At 41.4% G+C, this 11,705-nt stretch overlaps 1 protein-coding gene and 1 long non-coding RNA gene across 2 annotated transcripts; one reads left to right on the top strand and one right to left on the bottom strand.

The window, feature by feature from the left end:
- Positions 1-106: 106 nt before the first annotated feature.
- Positions 107-11,462, bottom strand: ctdsp2 (CTD (carboxy-terminal domain, RNA polymerase II, polypeptide A) small phosphatase 2). The gene is made up of 7 exons (XM_031760453.2): positions 9,949-11,462; positions 5,812-5,990; positions 4,502-4,603; positions 4,075-4,131; positions 2,830-2,922; positions 2,313-2,498; positions 107-1,929 (listed from the first exon to the last, which is right to left on the bottom strand). The coding sequence occupies exons 1-7, from the start codon at positions 10,007-10,009 to the stop codon at positions 1,804-1,806; spliced, it is 804 nt and encodes a 267-aa protein (XP_031616313.1). The 5' UTR covers positions 10,010-11,462; the 3' UTR covers positions 107-1,803.
- Positions 5,937-6,640, top strand: LOC120435233. The gene is made up of 2 exons (XR_005609592.1): positions 5,937-6,078; positions 6,241-6,640. It is a non-coding gene; the product is annotated as an uncharacterized LOC120435233 (long non-coding RNA).
- Positions 11,463-11,705: the final 243 nt, after the last annotated feature.

Genomic DNA, 11,705 nt, shown 5'->3' with positions numbered 1-11,705 from the left:
GTAATTTTTCTTTCATTAGATTTAAAAACTTAAAATATTTAAAGATATTTAATACACTACAGTGATTTTCTTTGTAACATGGCATAAAACACACACACAAAGGTAGTAAAATAGAACCAATTTTTATTTGAAAATAAAACTTATTTGAAAATAAAAATTGGTAACACCTGGTCTTTTAGAGTTTTGGTCAGACCAGGTAGAAAAAAAACATTAAGTTCTGGATTTATTCTCATACAAAGACAAATTGTGACTTTAAACAAATACTTTTGGTCATCACAACTGGTTTCAATTCTCATTGTCATGTTTCACTAGTTGACATGCAGACATAAAACATCATAGAAAAACAAAACAAAACCATTCAACCCCCCCCAAAAAACTTAACCTCGCAAAATCTCCGTTGTACTGGATTTCAAATGTATGTTTGCTTGAATGACTGAATCTCCGGTTTACATCCGATTGCCGATTTAACTGTAAGGTTTTGTATTGTTAATTCTGACAGCAAAACGTGCATTATTTAGGCACAGATAAAACAGTTAAACACAAGGCCAGCCTCAAAACAGGCAAACGGATTACAATACACAAGGTTGAGCATTATGAAGTACTGGACACAAGTTTTTGGCCAATAAATAGAAAAAGACACGTTAAAAAAAAAAAAAAAACAATCCCCCCCCCCAATATATCAAATTTGATATTTTCAAGTGTTGCACTGCAAGTACCGCAGCCCCTGGCATTACACTTGCTCCTGACAGTGTTTTCTCACGCTCAGCATGACACATCAGAGTGTGTAGGCCTACAAATCTCTGTTCAGGCAAAACACCATTCTCTGTCCTAATTTCAAAAGGCACAGCTTTTACTTACAGCACTGTCAACATAAAAGAAGTGCAAGTTGTTTGCCACTGAGCAATAGAAGAAGAATATAGCAACAAACTATTATTAAACCATGACTTAAAACTGTGGCATTTAAAAATAAACACGTGTCCTATGTGCCCAAAAAAATAAAATAAAATTCCAGTGTCTGTTTTCAGAAGGACCAAAGACTAGATTTCACCCCATTTACCCAACTTTATAACCAATAGTATCAAATGTCAATTTGACCACTTAGGATTTATATTGCATGTTATGTAGAAACCACTTTTATGATACAAATGACTAAAATACACTTGTTTTGACACCCATTTATAGTTAAAGGCTACAGTAATGTCTGCTTGACTGGCAACAAGAGGTACTGTCCATGTGAGCACAGAACTGGGTTGCATAGAGGAACCGTGTTGACCATTTAAAAATAGATTTCCTTATAAAACAGCCTATTAAAATGAAGTATAAAATCTTTTTTTTTAAATTAAAAAAGGTGTTTTTGTTGTTCCATAAAAGGCACAATTAACAAAAACAATGTCCAAAAGTCAAGTCAGGACAGGCAGGCTTCTGCTTTGGCAAAAGAACCCCTTTAAAATTCATACCAACTGGAGTGATTGTTATGGGAGTGCTTTGGTTGGTGTGTTTTTTGTTTTGTTTTTTGCAGCTCTCTCGTGGTGCTTAAGAGTAGTGATTTGTGATTATTGTCAGCATTGTGGATCGGAGGAAAGGCCTCACTTTGTGACATACACTTTCAGTTGAGCCAAAAATCTTTCCCCAGGCTTAGAATTTCCTTGACCTCATACTAATGCAGTTTTCTAAACAGAAGGATTTTGTGCACAGGCAAAGAGAACAGTCTGGAAACTTATGTCTATGTTCTGAATACACGTGGCTATTTTAGTCAACTTTAGAGCTGGAGCTCCTGTTGGAGGCGAGCAGGTCTGTTGAAAGCTAAAGTCCACGAAGCTGGTCAAGCCGGGTGTAAACGTTATCAGCTTGGCTAAGATCTTCAAACACAGGAAGAAGGTTTAGCAGCTCAGCATCATCCACGTCGTCAAACCACGACACCACCGGAATCTGGGGGAAGAAACACTATTATATAAGGTGCATTTAGGCTAGCTAAGCATGCACCTAGTTAACATAAAGCCAAGACAACCTTGAGTTATCATAAGTTACTGTTAAAGTAATTTTTACCTTTCATTTCAGGAAAAAATAAATCTAAAGACAAGTGTTTAGTTTGGCGGTTTTCCCATTTTCGTATTGTCAGGAACACATTTTTTTTCCGAGTACAGACAAATTCATAATTTGGTTATGTTCCTGGCTTGATTTTATCAAAAGAGGCAAATTCACTTCTGTGGCTCAAGTTCTCAGGCCCTCAGCTTAATTTGACACATACAACCAACCAAGTCCTTTATGAAAGGCAGTGTGCACCAGATTTACAGAGACTGGTCCAAACTCACAGCATTATTTGGGTGAAAGATGTAGGAGGCAGGAGAGTTGTCCAGGATGAGGGTTTTGTGGAGGTCTCTGCCTAGGCGGCTTAAATCCTTGACATAGCAGCCCTGGTGAAATACACAAGATTCCCGAAACAACCGGGTCCGGAATACTCCGCCCTGGTCCAGCAGGTCCGTCACCGGGTCTGCGTACTGGTGGGAGGATTGGGTAGCAGGTGAGGGAAGAGCAGGGATGTACAAGGCTGGGCTAAGCTGTCCCAAGCTGCTACAGAATATTAAGCTGGGACCAAGACCAACTTAAAATTTAAACTGAGTTGTGTATAAACTGACACCCATCTATTCCTTTAAGCATGGAGGGTGCGGGTGTTCACTAAGGTGTCTACCAGCATGTTAGAGTAAGAGAGGGATCTAAAAAGGTGAGAGAAAGCAGATCTGATAGATCAGACATCAGCTAAACCGAGATCTTCATGTTTTATTCAGGCATCTAATTTCAGGATCACTGTTGGTATCTGATGTGAAGTACCTTAGCGAGACTGGCTGTAAACAGCACACATTCAAACAATTCGCCCATTCTGTGCAGGAACTCGTCCACATACGGCCTCTTCAGCACATACACCTGAAAGGGAAGCAAGCAGTTTGTGAACAGCTCAACAAACATGACTGTCATTTTAATTCAGTCACACCAACAACAGCAACCAAATATTGCCAATGAAGATTAAAGTATATAAAAAAATTTTTAGTGCTCAAGAGGTCTAGGACAAGGCTTTCTTTAAAGTAGAGCTTAGAATATGTTAAGTCTTCTAAAAAATAATTACGCCTCAGCTTTATATTCGTTTACCAACTTGATTTCACACAAGTTTTTAAAAGAAACTGGGAAACAGGATAAGGAAGCTGTCACCTTTAAACAATACACTATCAAGACAGGAAGCTGAAACAAATGCAGACTTAGCACAAGATGAAGGAGAAATATGCCAATCCTAAAGATATCCAATACATGAGAACACTTTAAAGAGAAGGTAGTTATTAGTCTTCCAGACACTACAGATAAGTGCTAAGATTAGTGCAGCACCAACTTAAACTGGTGCCTTACTTTGGGATCTTGTAAGTGTTCAAGTGGAAATAAAAGTACACAACATACAACTTAAATAAAAAGGAAAAAAGAAAGTGCATCTCTCACTTTTGAAAGAGATTTTGTGCCATGTCCATTATCAGTGCAGTTGCAAGATCAACTAGTCTAAAGTGTGAAGGTTTGATAGGGATTTCCATGTTTTTTTGTTCATCTGCACGATTCGTTTCCATCCGTCAGCTGCTAATGGCCAGTTCCTGAAACAAGTAATCAAGAATAGGCCGTGCAGTGTTAACCAGCCTATCCTGGATTACTTGAACCAGGCAGAGGCCCACAGGATTCCTTACTATCACATGGGGTCGCTCGAATCACATTTCTCAGTTAATTATATTTCCACACGTCCAACTTTAAGACCCTGAAACCTTAAGTTCAACGCAACACTTGTACATTCATTTCAAAATCTTCCTTGCCAAGGCACTGTATCAATTATTAATGACATTTTAGCTGAAATGACTAATTTTCCTGCTGATGCATCCACTTTGACTTGTGCAGTCTTGTTAAATATCTAGCCACTAGAGGGCTCTGTGCAACCATCTTTAAAAAACCCAACTGACCCATCCCTTTTCAGCTCAGCAACCACTGCAAACACATCAACATACATACACCCCCCTTACAGAAAACGCACTGTACAGAGTAGTTTACCTGGTGTGTGGTCCCCTCTATCTCCACAGGCACGATGAAGTCTGCATTACTAATAGGCTGGAGGGAGAACACAGAGCGAGTTGGTTGGCATGCTCATTCACATGAGCCACGCTGTGTACATTCACATGGCATTACATAACAGCTGAACAGCAAGAACCAGACTATTCATCGCTGCCATAAATCACAGCACATAGCCTACACAAATAGAATATGACTCGCTTTGATGTGCCTCAAACACATGCAACGACTTTTGTAAGAGAAACAAAGAATCGCAGCAGAAACACGCCCAATAAACAGGCGGTCGTTTAATCAATGTTACCCAAATACGACTGTCATTTCTGCAGGAAGAAAAAGCTGAAACATCAAATTACCAACTGACATGGGTAAACATGCTGAAATAAAGATGTTGGGGCGATGTTAGCGGTACCTTGAATGAGCTGTGCACCAGGGTCTCATCCAGGTCTATGACCACGCATATCTTCCCTTGGTCCTGGGCTGTCACCTCAGGCAGCAGGTTTGGTTCAGATAGCTAAAGAAATGCATGTAGACTGTCATATTCATCATTACACTTGAGAAACACAAAGTAGCCAACAGGGCAATGAGTTATATAGAAAACCTCAAAGCTTGGTTTGGATTTTTACCTCTGGGAAATTAGATTAGACTGCTTTTTGTTAAGGCATGCATGTGTGGAAGTTTAAGAATTTACTGTAACAGCCTCTGTGTGGTATAGCGTTATGATTAGCATGTGTGTCTTTCTGCAATATTTCTCCAGTGCACCTTGTCAAACTCAACAGGAATTCACCTGCAGGGTAAAACAATAACCTTGATTCAAACTCATTTTCAGATAGCCATTTCCCCCCTCGCTCTGTTAGTTTTGTTTCATTCCAGCCTCTTTATGAGTAGAGGCGAAGTGAAATTAATTATTAATATATTACATAACAGAAATGGCTTATCTATTACGGATGGCAAATTAAGATCGAGGAAAGACTGTGCTGGGGAGGGGGTGGTGGGTGACTGCTAAAGCAATTTCGTTCAGCTAAACACAAGAAACCAAATGAAACAAAGCTAGCGGTGCCAAATGTTTAATTCGGTTTCATATCAGTAGGAGCCTGCCAGACAATAACCAGGGTCCTACAGATGCTGCTTCCTGTTTGCTCCTGATGCTGGAGGACACTCCTCAACATGAACAAACATGGCATCTCATTAAAATACCCCTAACATGGTGGTGAAGCCCTAATCAGGCTGACAGCGCTCACCAGCGTGGCCAGCAGTGTGCAGCAAGCGCTCTGAGCTTTATTTTTTTTTCCTCCACCTCAGCAATTATGAGGAACACAATACACCGATTCTCTGCCTGCTCATGCCTGCCTAAAGGACTGATAGTCACTTTCTCATTTCTTATCTTCCTTTGGGGGGGGGGGGGGAATAAAGCGAGAACATCAAAGTGATTCCATATCCACAGACAGTTGCGGTTAGCTTTCAAGACGTTCAGAGCAGGTGCAGCGGTGGTTTTAGTTGTAAAAAGACGACAACAATAAGTGCAGTTTTACAACAGCATGTTAAGTTTATCCCTACAGATGGCTAAACTATTCACACACCTCTTTTATGGCAAGCAGTGTGTGTGTGTGTGTGCAACAAGGAAGTAAGATCTTAAACAAAAATAAAGGCAGGGGCTGAAGCTGAGGTCTTCAAATTGATTTCAGCTGTGCAGAAATATCTCTGAAATGCGAATACTGTTACCTTGACAACCATCCCATTTTCCTGTGACTCCAGCAATCCCTGCTGGGAGGGTGATGGCGGCGGTGGCGGCGGCGGCAGTGCTGGTGATTTGGGGCCATCCTGAGCTTGGAGGCAACAGAAGAGCGCTTTGAAGATGTTGCAACTCCGCGGCTGTTTCAGGGCAGACCGGCTCACCTGGCCTGCCGGGAACAGAGACACAAACACGCTTCATGAGGAAACAGCAGCACTCAACAGAACCAGTGCTCCCAATTGTGGACCAATAAAAAGGTATGTCGAGCAAGCTGATTGGCCAGCTACTGCATTTCCACAAATTGAGTTCACCTGTGAAGCAAATTGGCTAAAATGAATCCTCACTAGGGGGACTTTTTTTCTTCCAGTCTGTGTTTTTACAATAAAATTTCCAGTTTTAACATGATGTGTTTTCCGCAGCGATGGCACAACTACATCCAGAGGAAGATAAAATGAAGGCTGCCTGTGCGTTTGCAAAGATTTCTTGTAAACTTAAAAGATGACAAAAAGCATCCCTGTGAGTGTGTTTAAAGAGGGGAGTGCCCTTTTATTTTAACATTTATTTTAAAGTTTTATTTATTAACTATTTTGCAAATTTAGATTAAAAACTAGCAATAACTAATTTAGCTTTTTTTGGGTTGGGCTAGTAAAATTTTCATCTCTACTGGTAAAAAAAAAGTAATGTCAGACACTGAAACTGTGTGTCGTCAACATAGGAAACATGGTAAGTGGAGGCCTGAATTACAGCCCACAACTTGGGTCAGCTACGTGTTATCTAATCTTTTTTCTTATACCAAAATAAAATCTTGATGCAAACACATTGAAATGTTTTTTTGTTTGTTTTTTCCTCTCCATCCATAAAAGATAATTAGGCAGGAGCTGCTTATGACACACAGATTGAGTTTCTCTAATTCCTGAAGGTACCATCCATCTGTCCACAGGGATGGCACAGCCTCCACATGAAATCTGTTTTTAATGCCTCTGCCGCTGCTGCTGTTGCTGTTGCTGCTGCTGCTGGAAATGGCTGGTACATGTTATATAATCACAGAGGGCGGGAAAACCCACACTTTTCAGCAGTACCTTTCGACAGACAGAAAACATTCCAACCATTTTAAACTCGGGGACCTTTCGGGGCTGCCTGAAGCGAGCCAGAACAGCCAGACAGGCAGCTGGTCGGGCAGTCAGGCAGCCAGCGAGCCGGACAGGCAGTCACACCTCAGTGCTCTGTGCAGGTCTTTGATCAGCCACTGTGACCACCAGCGTCCCAGCCTCAAACAAGACTTGTGCCACCACCAGTGTAAGAAAAAGGAGGAAAAACATCCCTGCAATTCCCCTCTAGTGCATTTCATGTGAGGACTTGCAGAATTTTTACCCATCAAAATAGTTCATAAACACTCTCTAGTCCCTGCTAGAAAGAGGAAGTGTGGAAAAGAGTGACAAACAACTGCATACTCAGAGATTTACACATTTATTACTTCTACACTCTGAAGACATAATGCAGGCAACAACAAGCATGTTACACAACTCCATGTTTAGGAGACAAAGGACACTGGATCTTGATTTGGTAATTCTGCACACAGCATTTTCACTGGGAAAAATTACAACCTCCATTATTTATAGCCCACGAATGTGCATCCTGCCATGCAAATCAGCCTATTGATTTCCACAGGAAGACATTATTGGCCATGAGTGACATAACAGCATACATTAGATCTCCTCTGCATGTAAAAGGATGGAGAGATGAGAAGAAGGAGATTAATCTTTTAGAGCTTTATGAGTGGCGCACACACACACACGGATCCAAAACATCATTTAATCTCACAAAACACGCCATGCAAAATGACAATAATAATAAGAATAATGCTGAAGAATTATTTTGTAAAACCAACACATGACCTGGAGCACCACAGACCTGTAATAACTACAACCAAGAGGCTGAATCAACGAGCAAAGCCTCTTTCAAGCGCAAGGAAAGTGTGCAAACAACGAAATCTTTGAAACGGCGCTACAACGGGCGTGTGCAGAGGGGTGTGTTTGTGCATTCCGCTGTCAATACCGCGGCACCGGGTATTTCTATAGAGATTGAAAATGTGACGTCATTCAGGGGTAAAACCGCAAAGGATTCTGGGAAGTAGTGGCAAGAGGTACTAGCGGGCACAGGCTTTCAGTTAGAAATCAGTTACACAGCGATAAAAAGAAACAAAAATGGCAAGAAGCTGTTGTATTATTAACTGCACAAGCCGGGCGAACGACAGCCGCGTGAAGTCGACAGGAAATGCGATTGGTTTTATCGGATTCGGCATGGAAGAGAAATTGTCCAAGCCATGTCTCCGAAGTCACGAAGAGGCGACGGATGGCCTGGATTGCCGCTATCAGAAGACCTAATATAACGTTCGAAAACACTCCACCTCACATGTTAGTCTGCTCCAAGCATTTCCACAAAGGTAAGTGTTTTGTGGTAGTTAGTCTTAATTGGCGCTGAACAGAAATCATCGTGCTATGCTCCTTTGTTTATTGTGGCTGTGTGTAATGTTTGCTGTATTTTGTAGGCAAACCAGCCTACGAAATGCTGGAATGCGATCCAGACTGGGCATATAATATAATATATTATATATAATAATTGCCACGTTTATGAAGACGATTTGTGAGACTGGTAAACTTACCTTTGTTTGTACGATGGTCTTGTGTTCTACACGGTGCATTTCAAGGTCCTGTACCCATCCGTCGGTAAACTGTACCCAGGCTTGTTGCAGTGACCTCAAGTTACTAAAAACTTCATGAGTGTATGCACTCACCCAAGAACCGTATAATTATAAATCTGAGCGTGGTGAAAGTTGGGCAGCACGCTAACGTCTTTTGTCCACTCTGTGTGCTGTAAGGGTCTGACCCTCTCACTCCTTTGATTTTTTCCTCGTACCTTTTCTTTGCCTTTTCGTCGAGTCTGTCTTTGTACGGACCGGCATTGTTCTCCTTAGTTTTGTACATTCCTTTTTGGTGAGGAAAGAAAAAGCAAGACGGTATTGGAACCGGAGAATGAACGTTTTGCGGTGCTGCAAATGCTTGCATTTAATGCGGTACTTTGAATGTTTTTCCACCACCTCCCGGCATGCAATGCGCGAAAGTCACGTGGTCTGTCAATCTCTATACAACCCTGCTGTATAATCAGCAGCCCTTATAGACCTCTTGGCCTGTAATATACAGCATGGTGTAATACAAATCCCACTCGGGCTGTTTTGTCAAATGAAACGATAAAATTAAAAATAAATAAATAAATAAATAAATAAAAGAGCAGCGCAGCGTTATTTCGTGAAGCCACCGACGGCGCACGGATATGTGACCACCATAATCAATCAACAAAAACGCGAAGAGTAGTTTGTGAAGATTGAAAAACACCGAGCTGTAAGTGCTGCCTGTGGTGACAGTCAGGCAGGGCTCCCCGTGTTCTCTCGACCTGGTGTTGGTGGTAGTAGTAGAAGGATATGGGATGTTGCCAAACGAGCTGGAACCCGATAGATATAAATACAGCAGCTCGTTTTTTTATTTTGGAAAAGCTGGGCATGGCAACAACACCGAGAACTACTTGGGGGGTAAAAAATACACCAGAAAGATGGGTTTGCACAACAAGAGCACACGCACTTCCAAAGAAAAAGAGAGGCAAAAACTGGATCAACAATAGCTACTAAGCTCGGTGCGTAATGGAGACTGTGAACTTGTACCTGAGCCTACGTCCGATGCATTAATTCAGCTATAGTGACGGAGATTGAACTACACGGTGATCTGGCCCCCGATACAAAAACAAACACAGGTTTTATTTCCAAATTCAACAGCAGCCGATTGGTGGAGGAAAACAACAGGTTTGTGGCAAAACAGAATAAACACATTAAGGTAGCTTTCGGCACGATCTCTTTGTGTTTTCCAGCGATAAGATGTAAAGATTACAGAGCTCTGCTCGGTGGTGGATGTCAAAAAAGGGCAATGCGCCTCTCGTACCGCGCGTCCGCAGCGCGCAACTGTCAAATAAATGGGCGCACTACGCGATTTCTTACCGCACTAATCACTTATAAGAAAATAGTACACATAAAAGAGAGTACTGGGAATATTTGGGATGTAAACAACACCCAATCTCACCTGTTTTCGGTGACACTTGGACGTCTTCTTTTTGCACTTGGGTGATAACAGAACTTTCCATCTGACAATCACGGAGCCCTCAAAATCCTCAAATCCTGTCCCCGAGTACTGATGGGCATCCCTCATTGGGTTTTATTGACAAGCTGACGTTATTATTCGCCGAGTTAACTTGTCATCCGCCTCAGTTACGATCCTCGATGGGAGTAGGATTTATCTTGTTCCTGGCTTTCTTTATTATTCTCCCGTCCGCCGCCTCTTCTTCTTCTTCTTCTTCCCTCGGAGGATCCGCCTGGGGAGGGGGCAAGGCACTTGGATATGTTCTTCGGACGCTATTTGAGACTCCGTGCGCCCCGTCTTCTCGGATGTGCCGATTGTATTGCTGGTAATATCGCCGAGAAGCCCCCCTCTCTTTTGAGAGTCCTCACTTTTGCAGCAACAACATGGAGAATCCAGGCGAGAGAAGGAAAACAACCGAGGAAATGGGGCAAGGGAGGGCGGTTTCAAGCCCCCCGTTACTACAGATAAACAACATCGCCCGAGAGGCCACTAGGAGCGACGGAAAACAGCGAGGATCGATCGCGTACGGAAAATCTAGCGCGGAAAAACGGATTCTGGTTCGTAGTTGGGTGTAAAACGAGAGTTTTGTTGTTATCCCGGGTTTTGTTTTTCTACGGTTGGGACTCCGCGGGCGCCTTGAAACGGTCCCCGCGCCCTGATTGGACGCCAGGGAGGAGGGGAGGCGTGGTCAAGGCATTCCTCCCCGGCCAGCACGCGCCGCAGCGAACACATTCCAGCGCTGCTCGTACAACAAATGAGATCACGTTGTTTGTGAATTATTAACAAATAAATAAACGAACGCTGATGAACACAACTTAATCAAGAAACATGCGAGTGTACGAGGAATAAAAAAAATACATTCATTATTAAACTAAACACTAGGGACGCTATTTATTTATTTTGATTTTCTTACAAATGTTTATTTTGTTGTTTGTTCACATGCATTCTTCTAATTAAAACTGAATCAGAGGTGGCTGAAATAGTGATTATGTCCAAGTAATTATAGAAACCTTTATTTAGTCAGGGGGAAATCAATGTAAATTACATAAAATATAAATCATCTAGTGTAACTATGCTCAGGTACTGTGAAATGTTGTTTGGCATCTCTCAGGGATAGAAATACAACCAAGAAAAGGACACAGAGATAAAATGTACATTATTAAAGAAATGCCGAATAAAGGTTATACAAATATATTTTTTTCTTTCTTTCTTTTTTTTAAAAAGAGCAGATCAGTGTTTAAAAATGGCTTTGCACAGTTCTGATACTAGCAGTCTGCGAAGATACGTCTGTGAATATATGCAGAAATATATTTCTACATTCAAACACACATATATGTAAGATATAAAATAATTATAATAAGAACCAAGAACAAGGTGACACAAAAGGAAAAGCAGGAGCATTCATTTTTATAAAGCATCACAGAACATAAGCTTAAACATACAATGACATACTTGTCTCATATATAGTAACCATTGTCCTTAATGTAAATATGTAAGAAAAATTGTGTATGTTTCTGTTCTGTGTCCTGTGTACTGTTTGTTTGTATATGTGTCTTTTTGGCTGCTGTTACAACCAAATTTCCCCTTGTGGGACAATTAAAGGATTATTCTATTCTATTCTTCTATTGTCTCGCCCAAGACCGCATAATAATAATAGTCACAAGAAAATGCAGTTTTTATTCACAAGTGAGATATCTAAG

Source organism: Oreochromis aureus, linkage group 20 (genome assembly GCF_013358895.1).
Source record: "Oreochromis aureus strain Israel breed Guangdong linkage group 20, ZZ_aureus, whole genome shotgun sequence".
Taxonomy (NCBI): Eukaryota; Metazoa; Chordata; class Actinopteri; order Cichliformes; family Cichlidae; genus Oreochromis; species Oreochromis aureus.
Note: the sequence above shows the minus strand (reverse complement) of the source record. Positions and strands in the feature narration are given on the sequence as shown.